We start from the raw sequence: 17,116 nt of genomic DNA, 5'->3' as shown, positions 1-17,116 counted from the left end.
TCACCTGCCTCTCCCCTCCCCTGCTCCAGAAAAGGGTCCCACCCCCCCGAGATGGGCCGTCCACCTGGCTGTCCCTCCACCCCAGAGTCCTGCTTAACCTTTCAGAGGCAAGCACATTGCATTAACTAGCCTTCGGCCTGATGGTGCACAGACCCAAGTTTGGTGGCTCCTAATGGAGCCATCTGCACTCACCCTTTGTCCCCAAAAACAGAGCTCTTCCTGGGGGAGCTAAGCTCCATGCGCTTCCCTGGAACAGCCTGGAACAGACATAGTGCCAGGCTGAGAAGCTGGAGCAATCTCTTGCACCGGGTGGGCCAGGGAAGAGACAGGCAGGCCATAGTATATCTTGGTCTCCAGAGAAGCTGTGATAAAAGATCTTACTTTACAAAGGAAACCTAGCTGACCTTGGCGTAGGGGGCCCCTCTCTTCTGTCTGGACAGCAGCAGTGTCCCCTGGGCACTCGGGTTCCAAGGGCCAGGCCCCGGGGGAAGCCTTCGGCCCCTGCTGCCCATGGCCCTGCTTTTCCATCCCTGGGCTCCACACCTCCAGGCCTCCCCTGACCTTCTGCGCTGCCACCTAACTAGCCTCCCTGGGATGGTGCACGCACCTGCCTCCTTGTCCTGCACGTAGGGACCATGACGCCTCCGCAGTCGCCCCCGAGCTGCCTGGCTTCCTTGGGCTGCCAGGTGAGTGAGCGCCCTGCCGGTCCCCGGGCCCTCTGCTGACCCCTCCTGGGCGGGTGTCCTTCTCCTTCTCAGAAAGAAGACGGCTCCGTGAACCGGGACTTCAAGAAGACCAAAACGAGGGAGCAGGTCACCGAGGCCTTCAGAGAGTTCACTAAGGGGAACCGCAACATCCTGGTGAGTCACCCCCCAACCCCCGCCAGAAGGGGCCAGCTGCACAGGGACCACTGGTGCCCCCCCAGGCTTGCCCAGCCCTAGACTGAGCTGGGCCGCGGTGCCCACACGCCGGCCCCAAACTTCCGCTGGGCAGGTGCAGAGGAGGGTGACTTGGTCGCCAGCCCCATCCGAGAGTGGATGGGGGCACTCGATGGGCTCACTCTCTGCCTTGCCGTCCCCTCACGGTGCCGAGACGGTTCCCTCCCATGAGAGGATTGCTGTCACTATAGCCTCGCTGCAAATCCGCAGGGAGCCCTCTGGGGCGGGGAGACCTTCTTGTCCGCACTTGACAGGTGAGGAACTGAGGTCCAGGACGCAGCTAGGAAAGCACAAGCTGGATCTCATGCGCAGGCCCCTGCACTAGTGGACAGGCTGGACAGATGGCTCTGACCTCTGGGGTCGGGACCTCGATCCTCCAGGCGGAGGTAGGGTGTGCTGAGTATCCGTACCCCTAGGGAAAGGCACCCTGGGACAGACCCGGATACACTGGGGACATGGGCCCTGGAGTCCCCGGGGACAGGCTCCTTCTGAGCAGGGGTGGACCCGGACAGCCTTTTCTCCGAGAAGACTCCTCGCTGGCTGGGTCTCCCTCCCTCCTTTGCAGGCTGGGTAGGCTTCCCTGAGCCCCTGGCAAGGAGGCTTCGGGCATGGGGTGCAGCCCCGAGCTCTTCCACGGCCCGAGCCCTCTGTTTTCCGGGTCACCCGCTCCTTCGCGGTGCCCGCCCCAGAGCACATGGTGCCAAGCCCCGGGCCACGACGTTCTGCAGAAAGGCATTGAGGGACCGTGGGAGCCTGCATGCACCGGGCTTCCCCATGGTCCCTGGGGACAGCAGGCACCCCGGGAGCCCGCGCAGCTCCATCCCCATCTGAGGGCTCTGTGGAGAGGCCACTGGCCGAGATATTTGTGGCTTCCCCACTTCCTCTGTCCTTTGGAAGGTCAGGGGCATGGAGGTTTGTATTCTGGAAGGCACCATGGCAACCAGGCAGTTCGGAGGTACACTGCTGGTGTTCCAGAATAAACTTGACCCTCATGTGAGAGCTCGGAGGGGCTGCATGGCTGTGCAGGGGTGGGGGGGGTGGACGAAGCGTGGCCCCAGGAGCCCAGCTGCCCGCCTCGCCTGGGCCTGGAGGTTGGAATAAAAGCTCAGGGTGTAAGGTCTCTTGCAGTCTGACACCCAGCGATGCTAGTAGGCCACACGGGGCTTAAAAGCCACCCCACCCCCAAGTGTTCAAAACTCTGGCCATTGTCTGTTCCCAGATCGCCTACCGGGACCGACTGAAGGACATTCGTGCCACCCTAGAAGTTTCTCCCTTCTTCAAATGTCATGAGGTAGATACCGCGCTTTCTTTCTCTGGGGCAGAGAGCCTTGCTCTGTGGGGTCAGCCATGATCTTCGGGCCTGCCCGCCTGAGTGGTGAGCGCACCTCCCACAATTCCAGCCCTGCTTGTTCTGGAAGCCCAAGGGGCACTTTTCAGACCATGCAGCCAGAGGCAGGCCGCCTGGGATCAGGTCCCTCGCTGCCGGCAGGAGCCTCGTCGGCACGCGTCTGCACCAGGCTCCCTGGAATGACCACGCAGGCTGTCCTGCCTGAAGGCTGTGGTCATCTCCTCCCACTGTTCCCTCCCCATCCCAGCTCCTGAAGCTTCTGTCCCACACGCTCCCGGGGCTTAGGGCAGAGCCACCCATCACCACCCAAGACCTTCTGAACGGGCTGGCCCGTCTTAGGCACCATTCTTGGAGCAGGGCTGGAACGTTCCACCTGTTCCTGCTTTTGCACCTGTTTGCAGGGGCAGCAGGCAGGCAACCCAGACACCCGAGAGAGGGTTGGGAATTGTCAGCAGGTTCCCTGGGGTGTCTGTAGGATCCTGATGTCAGAGAGTCCAGGGCCCCCAGCCCCTGGAGTGTGCGTGCACACACCCGTGCATGCCCCTCCCCAGAAACGGTACTGCTGTGGCCAGGTGCATGTGAAGCAGGGATCCCATGCTCCCTGCAGGCTTGCGTCTCCTTCCAGAAAGCAGCCTCTCTCGGGGTCTTGTACGGAGGGAGCCTCAGCCTGAGCCCGGCCCACAGAGGGGGCAGTGGGGGCAGCAGGAGGAATAAGAAACGGGTGGTCACAGGACCCCAGGCAGAGGGAGCTTCCCCAGAGTGGGGTGGGGCAGGCCCTGCTAGGTCTCTTGGCATCTTTGAGCAGGTGACACGGCTGGCCCTGCCTCCGGGCATACAGCCTGGCTTGCCCTGGAATTTTATTCCTAACTGGTCCCTTGGTCAGGATGCACCTGTCCCACGGGGTGGCTCTGACAGGTGCCTGGATAGGACTGCCCGTGAGGGGGGACTGTGGTGCCCAGAGGGCAGACGGGGCGGGCTCTGCCCTGAGCAGCTGCCCCTGGCCTAGCCATTCCCAGGATGCCCTTTCCTCTGCTCCTCCACACTGAGGCCCAGGGCGTGCAAGCCCTCGGCCCCACCCAGGGCCTCCGGATTCCCAGCTCGATAAAAGGTCTTTGTGCAGCCTGCTGGAGCCTCCCTTCCCCCCCCCCCCAGCCTGCCTGCATGCTCCAGAGGGCACAGGCTGTCCGTGGGCCTCAGAGCCCCAGGACCTGCCCCACGGACCGCACCGCTCCCGGTCGGCAGCCCAGGTTTTGTCTCGAACATCTGCCCTTTCTTCTTCTGCACCTTTGCTGTTATTTCTGGAAGATTGTTTTTGCTTTACTCCTTCTGGAGTCTCATTAGAAAGCTTCAGGTCTAGAAAGAGCTGGGGCTTCTGCCATTTTCCTTCTGGGAAGAGGAAGCTCCTCTCTGGGTTCAGCATTTCCAGGAGCTATTCCCTGTCCTGCCTGGGGCCCTGGGGAGCTATAAGGACCCCACACCCTCTCCCCGCACCCCCTTATTTTCTCTAGTCCCACACAGTGACCTGGGGGGAGGGTTTGGGGGATGTGTTCATATTTGGCAGGCCCCTCCTGGGCCTGTCTGCGCAGGCTTTGCCTGGGTAGTGCTGCTGGAATGGGGGTGGTCTGGGCCTCTCTGCCACCCTCTTGGGTGGGGGGCTGTGTGTGTATTTGGGCAGGTCCATCAGGGTGAAGGAGGGGCACGGTGAGGCCCGGGGTTTAGCCATGGTCTGAAATAGTGGAAAGTGTGCAGGCCAGAGCTGGGGGGTGCGGGTCTGCCATCCTAGACCTCCGTGCCGCTGCCCACACGGAAGGTGGTGGCTGTCCTGGTGGCCGGCATCCTCTGCCCCCTGCTCAGCCACCCTGGGTGGGCTTTGCCATACAGGATGGAGCTTCGAGCTCTGGGCCTCGCACCCCACCGCCCCCACCAGGCGGGCCTGCCCTGGGTAGACTCCGGCTGCGGTGGGGCGGGCTGTGGGGGCTCCGGCGCTGCCTTCCCCAGTCCCCCACTCACCCCCCTCTCCCCCCAGGTCATTGGCAGCTCGCTCCTCTTCATCCATGACCAGAAGGAGCAGGCCAAGGTGTGGATGATCGACTTCGGAAAAACCACGCCCCTGCCCGAGGGCCAGACCCTGCAGCACAACGTGCCTTGGCAGGAGGGGAACCGGGAGGACGGCTACCTCTCGGGCCTGAACAACCTCATCGACATCCTGACAGAAATGTGCCAGGGCGCCCCGCTCGCCTGAGGCCCCCCTGCGCCCGCCTCGCCACACCCTCCCTTCCTCCCCCTCTGCTTCCTTTCTCCTCCTTCCCTTTCCCTTCACGTCTGCAGGGGTGCAAGCCCCAGAACTGACCCTCCTGAACTGCACTACAAGACACTTTGTAGAGACAAGATGGAGATTTCCAAGAGCAGAGGGGAAATTTTCTGGTGACTTTTTCCTCATGAAGGGCTTGAAGCTGGGGTCTCCACTTCTGTCTACGCGTAGGATCTCCGAGCAGAAGAGGAATGCCCAGACCCGGCCTCAGCGGCCTATAGGGCAGCTCCGTTGGGTTTGGGTCTGGAAGCAGGCTCAGGTGGCTGCGGGGTGGGTCCCTAACCCAGCCCCAGCCTCCACTCGGACTTCCTGTGGGGGCCTGCTGCCCCCTGGTGGCCAGTGCGGTCAGTGCCGCTGCCCAGCTCAGCACACAGGCTGGGGGGCCACGGTGAGGGGCGCTGTAAGAACCCGGGCTTCAGCAAGTGCCTGGCTGCAGGCTTGTGGTAGTTGGGGTACCAAGCCACTGGGAACTGCATGTCGGCCTTTAGCAGCCCAGGGGCGCCCCCAGACGGTGGTGGCTTGCTAACGCAGGGCTCCCACCCATCTGGTATTGAAAACCTCCAGCTTTGGGCCCGACCTGGGAGTTCGGAGATGCTGGCTGTGCTCTCGGACCTAGGCCTTCGCGGGAGGGGGCAGCCAGGAGTTGGGCTCTTCCTTCTGATGCTCCCCCTCTGAATTCAGAAGACACTGCACACCTGAGCTTTCAGGGATGTCCCTCCAACCCCCCGGAGCCATTTGTGCCTCCAGCCCCCCGCCTTGCACTGCTGAGGTCGGGGGGCACCGGGTGGGGCGGGCCGGGCACAGCCAGCCCTGGAGAAAGAAGGCCGAACCTACAGAGCACCGATCCCATATGTCCCCTCACCCCCCCACCACCCCCACCTCCCTGGGCTTCTGTCATGAAGTCAGGTCCCCAGAAGGTTTGGGGCGGGCTTCAGGGCAGCGCTGGGCAGGGAAGAAGCGGGTTTCTGGCTTACTGGCTTCGTCTCCCCCCTAAAGCAATTCTTAGTGCCTGAAGGGTTTAGACCCACATTTCCCAAATGTGGTGTGGGCAGCTCCCAGGATAGGTGGTGGGTGCCAGGGACGGGGAGGGGGTGCCCCAGGCATCTCTCCCTGGAGTCTCCAGGTTGCCTGAAGACAGCTGGGGAAGCCATTAAGCCGTGTTTTCATTTTCAAGCAAATTACGTCTCTGTTATGGAGAACAACGTAAAATTGGCCAGACTTTTAAGAACAAAGCGCTCAGCTCTCTGGCCATGTGAAGCTGTGTCCCCCAGGTGCCCTCCTTTGCCCGTGCAGGTACGGGGCAGGGGGGGCCAGAATTGAGCTCTGGCCAGGCAGCAGGTGCTGGGAGCTGTTTCAGGGATACGGTGGAGATGTGTGCACCCAGGGTTGTGCGCCTGGAGGGATCAGTCCAAAGGTTTCTTGGGCTGCCCCCCCTTGCCGCCCCAGGGCCTCTGGGGGACCTCTGACCTCCCCACGCGACACCAGCGTTTCCCCTTTCGGGCTGGGTGAGTGACAGTTGGTGGGGGTGGAGGGTGGGACACACGAGGATGTTTAAGTACAGATTTTTTTAAAAAGGAAATCACTTTTAAACTTCCTGGCTCTTGTTCAAAACAGTGGTGAACTCCCAGGGGGGGTTTGCTAAAGGTCACGCCCCCGCCCGGCTGAGCAAGAGGCCTCGTGACAGCATGTGACCTCTGAAGGCAGGAGCACCAAAGCCAGCTCTGGGTCTCCTTCCGGAGCTGGAGTGACTTGTGGCTCAGAAGAGGCCTGAGGGAGGGACTTAAATTCTGACATTGGGATTCGAGATTCCAGCACTGTGGGCCCTCCCTCTACCAAGAAAGTTTGCTAAAGCAAATGATTGCTCCAGACAAAAAGTGCAGGTGACCAGCTTGATCTACTTAAGAGAACAAAATTTTCAAGCACTTTAAACAGGCACCGATTGTTCGCAAACGGGCTGAAGTGCAAGTGATGTGTTTATCAGAGGAGGTCCGTGCTGCCTCTCATTGCCAATAGGTTGCTTTGGGTCTCGTTCTATCCGTGAAAGTGGTATGAAGCGGCATCTTCGTAGGGTTATTCTCTTCCTTAGGGGTTGGGGTTCTGTATTTACTCGCTAACTGTTCTCCCCCATTCCCTGCCGCCTCCCTGTCCCAGAGGGGTAGATGGATCCCAAGTGGAATTTCTCAGAACCCTTCCCCGCCCAGCCCCAGTCCCCACAGGGATGCCTTGGGTCCTGGCCGTGCAGGAGCCGGGGACGGTGAGCCAAGCCGCGTGTGCACAGGTGCACGGACAGTCTTCCTGCCTGGTCCTTGCCGGGCCCCCGGGGGGTTCTCGGTGAGCAGCATGCTTCACGTATTCGAGGGTTTCTCTTGCCTTTAGTGTCGTGTGAGAAGTTTTTAAGTTATATTTATTTTTTCCGGTTTTTTAATTGCACAAAACACTAAGACTGGGAGGCTGGATTCTGTTTGTCCTTTAAAGCTGTGCCTTCTTTCTGAACTTTTCCCCCTTGGGGGAAAGAGCCCGGACACAGCACTGCCCCCCCCCCAGATGGACTCTTTCCCCTGTTCGCTGTATCTAGCTTTGAGTTTGCCTGCATCCAGCCCACACCCCGCCCCTGTGTGTATATAACCCAGGCCACCAGCCTGGGAAGAGGCGGGGGGTTCACACCCCCCCCAGTCAGTGCCTTTCTTCCTCTCCAAAGGGTTCTCTTTCGTTCTTCACCCCTTTCTCTGCGACACCTTGTAGTAAACAACTGTTACAAACCACCCCCACCCCCTGCACAATGCCTGTCAAACAGACCGCGCCGCTCTGTACCTTCTGAATAAAGGCCCGAAAGACCACAGTGCCGGCTGCAGTGCGGTCCTTGCCACCCCAAGCCCTGGAGAAGCACCTCGGGGTGGGTGGGTGGGTGGGTGGTGGTGGCATTCTTTGGAAACTGGAGGATCGTGCTGGGGCTCCAGGGACGCCCAGGAATGGAGGTTCAGACTGGGTAACATTTCGATCTGCAAAGGATTTAAAACAGTCTTCAAATCCAGTCTTTTCAGCCTTGTCCACAAAACCTTTACATAGTCGTTCAAGGGTGCAGAATGGCCACAAAGAAGTGCTTGTCCCCCATACTGCGGGCTGGGGGGGAGGGGCATCGGGAGGCCAATGCATGTGGAGCTTAGTTCTGTGCAAGGTGAGGGGCTGGCTGCTTGCCCCTGTGGCCCCTTTTATTCCCAATCACCTCCACGAACAGGGCTCTGAAGTCTGCGTTTTACAGAAGTGGAAACTGAGGCCAAACAACAGGACCTGGGCAATAAATGGGGAGCAGAGATTCGGATCCAGACTGCCTGGTTGCAGACCCGATTCTGTCTTCCTCCTCTCCCGGGAACGTCTGCGGACAGAGAGCCTGTCCTGTCTTGACCCTGGGTCCCAGGCTCTCTGCACGGGGCTTGGCGCTCCCTGGCCTTGTCCATCGTTTCTGATCGAGGGGGCCACACACTCTCATGAAGCAGTAGGAAATAAGCCTCCCCTCCAGGTAGCTTCCTGGAGAACCTGAACAGAAGTACAGTCCTGGCTCCACTGCTGGCCCCTTGGAGTGGAGTGAGGACCCCGGGCAAAAGCGAGACGCCCCAGACACCATCTCCCACAGTGATGGTCCCACCCACACCTTCTCGGTGTTAGCAGCCACCCATGGGATTTAGACTCTGTCCACGCCAGTGGGATGTCACCCCGAAGGTGGGGGCTTGCCCCTGTGAACTGGTGTTTTTCTTCAGCATCTCGCAGGGCCAGGGCCAGGACAGGTGCTAAGCCAGTGTCTGCTGACCGGGCCCCACCAAGCACCGTCAGTGATGATGGCAGTTGGGTGCATGGATGCCCTTTCTTCGGCAGAAGAATGACTCACAGTTGGCGTGGGCTCCCTGGCTCCTGGGTCCTGCGCCCCCTGTGGCCGTCCCTCCTCCGGGTCTTACCAGACCTTCTCATTGCCCGTGACTGGCCAGCAGAGCACCCAGCAAACAGTTGCTGGAAAACCTGAGAGCCAGTCCCCCTTCTACTCACAACTCTCTCCTCTGTGGCCCCCCCAGGGCTTGGTGATCGCTTCCCACCCCTACCCATGAGACAGCCCCCAACCTGTGTCCCAGGCCCATGGCTCCTCCCAAGCGAGGACTTTGCGGCCAGGGGTTTCTCCGGCGTGGTCGTCAGTGGGACTGGGAGCATCTGGACCTCTTCAGTTTCTGCACCCCTCCTCCTGCCAACCTGGAGAGGACCCCACACCTCCCACAGAGGTACAGCCCTGGAGAAAAGACCCCAGGTTGTGGCGGAGGGGCTTAGGGGAGCCCGGGCACCACCAGGGCACGTGGGCATCCCCTGCGGGGGGGGGGGAAGAGTTGTCCTCTGGCTCACTTAACGGAGTCTTGGGTTTTTCTGCCTGCTTCGGACAAACTCCCACAGCCAGGGCTGCCCGTTGGCCCTGCCCTGAAGACGGAATCAGCATTCGAACCAGAGAGAGCTCCGGGTCCGTTGTCTACGGTCCCGCCACAGCCCCGGTCGGGGCGGGGGTGGGTGGGGAGACGCACTCCAGCGAGGTGGGCAGGGGCTCCTCTCCCTCTGTGGTGGCGGTTCTCACCAGGCCGGGCCCGGCTGGAGATCTCTGGAAAGTATGAGTCTCTGCTCCTCGGGTGAGGATAGAAGGTGAGCACCCTGTCAGGTGCAGGTAAACACATCCCAGTGCTGCTCCTGGGAACCAGGGCACCAACCACAGGCAGCTCTGTGGCCCCGTTGGGCCCACTGGGGCCTTGGGCCAAAACTCTTACTTCCTGGACTCCGTCAGCAGAGGGCCGAGGTGGCATCTCGGGTGGTCAGTCACCCTACTGCTTTTCCAGGTCACTTCTGGCACCACCCGGCTTGGCCTGGGTTCCCTAGAAACCAGGTAAAAGCTGGCCTTTTTCGGGGAGAGCGATCCCGGGGGGCCTGGCATTAGGGGGCATGTGGAGCAAGGCTGGGACAAGGTGAGGGGCAGGGTCAGCAAGTGTGAGCTGCTCTCCCGTCTCATGGGACATCCTCGGAGAGGCCCAGGAGCCAGTCTGGGGTCAGTCCTGGGGAGCAGGGCTAGGAGTGCAAGTACCAGTACCCCCAGCTCTGCCTCCCACTGGCCGCGCTGTCCTCAGGGCATCGACTTGGGCGGGCAGCACTGTCAGCCTCCTTGGGCGCCTGTGTGGGTCAGCAGCAGCCTGGGCCATTGCTGGGCTGCTCTGGTCTGCGGTGCTCTGGGAACCAAGGTTGACCAGACTTTCCCAGTAAACACCAGAGGGCAGTGCCCATCCTGCCCCCACCCACCAGCCAGTCCTCCATTCTGTGCCTTGCATTTCTCTGAGGGTCTCCCCTCCCCTTACCCTATTGAGCAGGATGTTGGGGTCCCATCAACCTACCAAGTCTGGGGAGGAGAGAGAAACTGGAAACAAGGAAGCTCCCTGCGGGTCTGCAGAGGGTTAGCTGGGGAGTGCTCGGGCTGTCTTCAGACCAGGGGGCCGTAGGAAAGCCTCCCAGAACGAGCTTGAGAACCTGCAGTTAGTAGGAAGCCTGCTTGGGGGGTGGGGAGGGACCAGGAGACCCAAGCCTGCCTCTGAGCAGTGGCGGGCCTGGCGAGCCCTGGTGCCTCTTCTTCCCACATCGGCTAGGGCCCCAAGGTCACTGAGCATCTTCACTGAAGTCTGGGGAGTTGCTTGGCTCAACACGGTGGTTTCTCACCTTTTGGGGATCACAGATGCCTTTGATAATTTAAAGGAAGCGATGAACCCTTTTCCCAGAAAAATGCCCATAAGCATATACACAAATTTATATAGGAATTCAGGGATTCCTGGACACCCCCTTCCCCCCACCAAAGCCCCTGGATAGATCCCCAGGTGGTGGATGGGTCTGGCTTAAGAATCCTTGGTTTGTTGTAGCCCTTCCCGGTAGGGGAACGTGCCCTAACCCCCTCACTGCAAGGGCATCTCTGTATGCCAGAGGCCGGCCTGGCCACTGGGCCCCTTTTTCCCCCCCTTAAGGATCCAGCCTTCTGAAAGGCATCATCTTAGAACTACGGCCCACCTATTTTTGTAAATAAGTCTTTATCGGAAACAACCATGCCCATTTATTTATGTACTATCTATGGCTGCTTTCGCACCACAAGGCCAGAGCTGAGTAGGTGCCCTGCTTATCCTGTGGCCGCAAGGCCTGAAATACTCACTACCTGTCCCTTTATGGGAAAGTCCTCCAATCCCCACCTCATGCCGACTGCAGTCATGGAAAGAATTACTCCCGGCCTGGCACCATGCTTAAGTGATTCACGAGTGTTAGTCCAATCTTTATAAAATCTCTGAGACAGGAGCTTCGTTAACCCCGTTTTGCACATGAGAAAGCAGAGGCACAGAGCGGGTGAGTAACTTACTTAAGATCACACAGCTGGTAAGCAACGGACTCAAGCTCTTTCCACGACCCCGCACAACTGAGTCCACCGACCGAGTGGCAGGGCTGGTCTGGGCATACGGCTGCATTACAGAATTTTGGGGACGGCCTGTGGTCAAGCCATGAATTCCAGTTTTGGTGACTAGAAACCTGACGAGGCCCTGGAGATGTTGATCCCAAGCACAGCCCTCTCTGGGGGTGGGGGGGGGGCGGCGGTGATGAGGGCTGAGCTGCAGAGCCCAGGCTTTGGCTCTGGCCCCCACGACCAACAGGCAGGACCTGGAATCCTGCCAACCCTGGAGGAATTGGGCTGGGGGGGCGGTCTGGCTCAGGAGCTCTCTGGGAGGCGCTGTCTGTTCTAGGCTCCAGGTGACCCTGCAAGCAAGCACAGCCCCCGCACACTTCCTCCTGCCAGAGACCCTTGGCACACAGAGCCACAGAGTCATTATTGTCCCCGACACCCCCCATAGACTGCCAGTTCACGGGCCGGCTCACATGTCCTTCTAGGGAAAGAAAATGCATCCTGTTCTCGCAAACACCAAGGCATGTGTGCGCGTCCCGTCTCCCTGTGCTGCGACAGGCGTTTAGTGCACCGAGCACACAGGCCTGAGCAGGGAGGCGGGGGCAGGAACTTCAGTGAGAAGAGAGACTTCACACCTCAGCTGGGTGTGAGGGCTTGCAGTTTTGGGTTTTTTTCAACAAGAAAAAAACTAGCCTGATATAATACAATAAAAATATGAGAACGGGAAGCTCTTCCCCCAGCAGAAATTTATTTTCTCACAGTCCCGGAAGCTGGACGTCCAAGATCAGGGTCTGGCAGGTTGGTGCCTGGGGGGCCCTTCTGGGCCACGCACTGACCTCGCGGGGCGGGAGGGCGAGCTCTGCCACGGCTGCTCACGCAGGGTCCCCCGCGTCTGAGTGGGGCACTAAACCCTCACCTTGCCGGCTCTGCTCCAGACACAGTCCCGCCGGGGGCTCGTACTTCTGCATGTGAACTTGGGGGGCACACAAGGCAGGCCCCGCCCCTGCTGCGCACTAACATCGCTGTTTCCAGCTCCACGTTCCATCCCGTACCTTCCAAACTTGTGAATGAGTGAAGCGGTTTTGGGGTGTGCGTGGGGGTGGGGGGAGGGCGTCGCTAAGTTCTGTGGTTTTCAATGTGGCGACACGTATTTTAGGGTTATTTTAGAAATAGTTTCTGCAAATCATGGTCAAACAGTGTCTCACTGGGACAATTTGCTGGCGGCAGCAGGCCTGTTTTACTTCAGTGGAAAACAAGTGCCGACTTTAGTCGCGCCTGCTGAGCACACGTGCGGGAGTGAGTCGGCTCCGCCGCCCACGGAGGCTGCTGGCGCGGCCTCGGGGGACAGTGCCCCCTTCTGGACGGTCGTGCGCAGGACAGCCCCCCGGGAGGAAAGGAGGAGGGACGGGAGCTCGTTCACTGACAGGTCGCTGGGCGGGCTCGTCTGGACCCCCAGAAATGCCCCGGGGCAGACAAAGGTCCCTGGCCTTCCTGGCTTCCCCCAGCCTGGCTGCGTCTTTGTCCTGCTGGGACACAGCGGCGCCGCAGTGATGTTGGAAACCCGACAGGCAAGCGCTAGGGTGGGTGCTGAGCAGTGCACATACCATACCTCCTAACCGCGCCCGGAGCAGCGCTGGTGTGTGCTGTGCGTGCCATTACCTGTGCGGTGTAAATTAGGAAACGTGAGCAAGGTCCTGCTGCCGGCGGGACCAGAGCCAGTATCGGAGCCCAGGTGTAAGGCATGGCGTGGAGGCGGACAGGTGAACGGGCTGGGGGTCGGGGGGGGGGGGGCGGGGGGCCAGGGCAGGGCGCCTGATCCTGGAGAGGGACGAGGCCACTTCAGAGAGGCTTTGCAGAGGAGGTGCCCCCCAAGGTCAGTTTATCCAGAATTATCCAGAAGGGCTGGGGGCTGGAGGGAATACCTGCGAAGCCGCTGAGGCACCTGGAGGACGCGGGGTCTGCAGTGGCTGCAGGTGGCCCGAGGTGGCTCCGTGTGGGGCCCCGCTGGGGGTGGGGCTGGCAGGGTGGGCAGGGACCCCCACGGGCCAGGGCGCCAGGGTGGGGCGTGCAGCTGTCCTCAAAGGTTCTCCCACCAGGGCACGAGGAGGTGGCACGTGGGGGGGTCCCGCGGGCAGCGGTGTGGCTTGGGGAAAGGTGAGACCAAGTGAGGAGGCTCGGCCAGAGGAACAGTGAGGTCAGGCCGTGGGCTGCAGAGGTGTGAAAGAGGTTTGTGGGCGCCCCTCTGCAGTGGCTGTGGCTGTGTGGGGGTGGGGGGACACCTGGGGACACCGGTCTGAGCAGCTGTAGGCTGGGGGCGGGGGTGGTGGCAGGAGGGGCTTGGTTCCAACCCGCCACCCGGTTAGAGGGGACACCCCCATGGGGGCAATGGGGACGGCAGACACGCGGCCTGGCGTTCCAGAGCGAGTCCCCAAGTGGGACAGTGCTCACGGCATCCCATCCAGTGACAGAAGCCGACTTCAGCGTCCAGCGAGCCCTTTCTTTTTTCCTTCGTTATCCTCTGTGTATTCAAAACATTCTGCACGGGCAGGCTTTCAGATTCAGGACTCCGTGCGGGTGCAAGCAAGGAGTGGGATCCTGGCCACTCCAGTGTTCTACCCGTTTCCTCCCACGCTCCTGCTCAGCCAGCTCGCGGGCCCCTTCCTCATCCCCAGCGTGGGGGGCACTGGCCCTCCATGCTGCATCCCTACACACACACTCCTCGACAACCAAAACGTGTGCGCTGGGATTCCTCAATCAGAACAGAGCATGCCTGGAACCCAGGTCTCCTGAGTGGTGGTAGAAAGGGCCACAGGTGTTTTCTGTGCGGAGGGGAAGGGGAGGTGGACGGCAGATGGGGTCCATTGTCCTGCGGAGGATGGAGCGTGCTTCCCACACTCCTGTCTTATCCTCCATCCTGGGTCCTGGAGAGATCCGCAGGGACTGACAGGTAGAAGTTGCAGAAAAGTAGGGGATGGCCCAGCCAACGTGTCTCTGAGAGTTCTTCGTGACCGGCAGAGGAATAAGGTGGTGAGTCCCAGTCTTGGGGGAGTTACACGGAAATTTGTGACCCTTTACCTGGGAGACGGCGGAAAAGGTAGAAAGGTTGGGCGCCATGCCCTTGAGATTTTGTGGTTCCTCAGAAGAGCCGCTGTCCATTAAGAAAATAATTTTCATTTTTTAGGGCGCCTGGGTGGCTCAGTTGGTTAAGCGACTGCCTTCGGCTCAGGTCATGATCCTGGAGTCCCGGGATCGAGTCCCGCATCGGGCTCCCTGCTCCGCGGGGAGTCTGCTTCTCCCTCTGACCCTCTCCCCTCTCATGCTTTCTCTCTCTACCTCATTCTCTCAAATAAATAAGTAAATAAATCTTAAAAAAAAGAAAATAATTTTCATTTTTTAAAAGATTTTATTTATGAGAGAGAAAGAGAGAGCACAAGCCAGAGAGAGGGGGAAGCAGGCTTCCCGCAGAGCAGGGAGCCCGATGTGGGACTCGATCCCAGGACCCCGGGATCATGACCTGAGCCAAAGGCAAGATGCTTAACTGACTGAGCCCCCCAGGTGCCCCTAGAAAGTAATTTTCAGTCAACAAGTACACTTTTATTTCAACTACTTTTTTCTATCTTCCAAAATGTTTTAATGAATATATATGGCTGCTGTGGTGAAAAGATACATTTACTAGGTCAAGTTCACTGCATCGAATTCTGCAAAACCAGGCAGGCTGCCTGGGTCTTGAGGAGGATAGAGAGGCCGCATAATTGGCAGGAAGTGAATCTGGAAGCAATCTGGGGCAGCGAGTCTTGGGCTGGAGGGTGTCCCCTTCTCCACCAGTGTCAAACCAGACTCCCGTCGGCTGGAGAGAGAATCTGAGATGGACTCCGACTTCACGCTTGGAGCGGGCCCCCTCCACGGCGCAGGCCACCCCAATTTCCATGGCTCCGGGCCCTGGGAAGCCTTTGCAGCCCGGTGACCCGGAGGCCATGGCAACAGTGAAGCCTGGAGCACCGCGCTCTCCATCTCTGCAAGGTGCAGCTCGGGTACGGCTGCCAACCTTGCCCCCAAACGACCTGAGGCCCCGTGGGGACACATTGAACAACGCCCCTTGGGTCTCACAAGGAAGCCAGAGCAGAGCTGGTACGTGAAATGCTTTCACTGAAATTTCAAGACACTTTGGAAACCCTGTCGAGCCTCCAATGTTCCGTCAGCCCTTCCTGAGAATTGGCTGTTCATCTTCTTCCAAGTGTTTGCTCTCTTTCTGTCTGGCTGGCTTCTCCGAGAGCTAAAATTCTTTGAGCCCATAGGCCTGTTGGCTCCTGCTTATTTGCATGGCTAAGTAACCAACACTTCAGATGGGCAGGAAGCCAATGGAAACGAATCCTGTTTCTATAGTAGGTACAAAGAGGACTCTGCAGAAAAGAGTTTCCATTTTCGGTAGAAGGGGGCAGGTGTGTTCATCAGCAATTGACCACTCCTAACTCCACCTTTCCTGTGTGATGAAGTGAGCCTGGAGCGGGGCCAGGTGGAAGGAGGGAAATAAAACTATTCTAAGACCTGGCACCATCTGGGGGAGCGTTTTGTGGCTGAGAACCCTGGTTCCCTCTGCGAAGAGACTTGGGCCATCGTCCTTGCTTGGTGGATAACCCAGCAGGGCTGGGCGGCAGGACACCCCTGAGGGTCCAGGATGGCGGAAAATCCCCAAGGACTTTTCAATGCCAACCTCGGGGTTCGGTTTCCGCAGGGGCTCAGAGAGGAGACGCTTGGTCTCGGTCCTGGGACTTCCACCCCGTTTCTCACATTCTAACCAGATAACGACTCCCAGCGTGCTCGAGGTGTCCTGGCTGGCCCTGCACCTGCCTGGGGCATCCACACTTGCCGTCCGGTTGATGGGAAAAGAAAGGATTTGTACACGTAAACCTTCTTGGGACCTTTTTAAATGGAAAAAAAAAAGTTTTAATTGGCATCGTTGTGCATGCATGTAATTTTTCTTTATTTTTTTATTAAAACTTTGTTTATTTTTAAGGCATCTCTACGCCCAACATGGGGCTCAAACTCACGACCCTGAGATCAAGATCCGCACCCTCCACTGACTGGGCCAGCTGGGACCCCCTACAATTTTTTCTTTAAATACTGTGGTCCATTACAGGAGGGGACAGGTGAAGCGGGAAGGTGGGAGGCTCGGCTGGGGATGAAAGCTTACAATGTCTAAGTGCCAAATCCATCGCTGGTCACCTGTGGAGAGCACGTGCGCATGTGCCCAGGCCTGGTGCACGCCTGTGTGGGTGTGTTTGTCGTGTGCAAAGGCCGAGTCCATGTCAGTGAAGACAGAGACTACCGAGGATGCTCTCTGGAGCAAATACCGCTTTAGGGCTTTTTGTTATTAGTGAGAGCAGCTCACTTTGAACCAGTTTGCGGACCGCTCCTGGAGCGAGGGGCAAGGAAGACTCGGACCGGCCTCGGGGAGGCAGGACCAGACCTTCTCTTTTGCCACTCTGTGTGCGGCTGTCTTGTCTGGCCTCCTGTCTCCACGAGGCAGGAACCTGAGGCTTATAAACTACAGCCTCAGGACCGAAAAGGAGAGATCCCAAAGACCTCAAGAAAGACCTTGATTTTTGCAGGCTAGCTCAGTGACAGGGACGAGCTATTGGCCGGGCTGGGATGGGGTGAGTCGAGGGACGGGCAGCCTCCCCCCAACACAGCATGGGTTATGTGGGGGCACAACTGGCCCCTGGGACAGAGGGGTGGAAGGCAGAGCGAGCAAGATCAGTCTGTCTCACCCTGGGAGATGCTGTTCCTGAGCTGGGCCTGGGGAAGCAGGGAGGATTTGAATGGGGGGGAGTGAGAGCAGGTGCAGACTCTGGGGACCCCCGATGCTCAAAGCAGCAACACTGGTTTCTTGGTGATAAAATCCATTCATCTCCACCTCAGCTTCTTCAAAAGATCCTGGACGTGTTTCGAGGTTCCCCAGAAGCCAACGGCGAGGGCGAGTCCTGACTTCTGGGCTCCCCTCCTGGCCGGGAACCTCAGGAGATGTGGACAGCTTCTAAGTGTTCTGGAAGTGCTTATTTCGTCCACCAATG

General features: G+C 59.2%; 1 protein-coding gene across 5 annotated transcripts in view; it reads left to right on the top strand.

The window, feature by feature from the left end:
- Positions 1-7,436, top strand: part of ITPKB (inositol-trisphosphate 3-kinase B) — an 88,440-nt gene extending 81,004 nt beyond the window's left edge. For 4 of the 5 annotated variants that reach the window (XM_025877698.2, XM_073899865.1, XM_073899864.1 and 1 more), the window contains 3 exons: positions 759-860; positions 2,158-2,229; positions 4,313-7,436. In XM_025877698.2, coding sequence (XP_025733483.1) covers positions 759-860; positions 2,158-2,229; positions 4,313-4,528 — 390 coding nt within the window. In that variant the 3' untranslated portion in view covers positions 4,529-7,436. Of the gene's footprint in view, positions 1-549; positions 687-758; positions 861-2,157; positions 2,230-4,312 lie in introns of those variants that run through there. The other variant, XM_073899867.1, reaches the window with a different exon arrangement.
- Positions 7,437-17,116: the final 9,680 nt, after the last annotated feature.

This window comes from Callorhinus ursinus, unplaced genomic scaffold (genome assembly GCF_003265705.2).
Source record: "Callorhinus ursinus isolate GAN/ISIS: 27379988/994484 unplaced genomic scaffold, GSC_fseal_2.0 scaffold13, whole genome shotgun sequence".
In the NCBI taxonomy this organism is placed as follows: domain Eukaryota; kingdom Metazoa; phylum Chordata; class Mammalia; order Carnivora; family Otariidae; genus Callorhinus; species Callorhinus ursinus.
The sequence above is the reverse complement of the archived record's forward strand: the minus strand, read 5'-3'. Positions and strand labels throughout refer to the sequence as shown.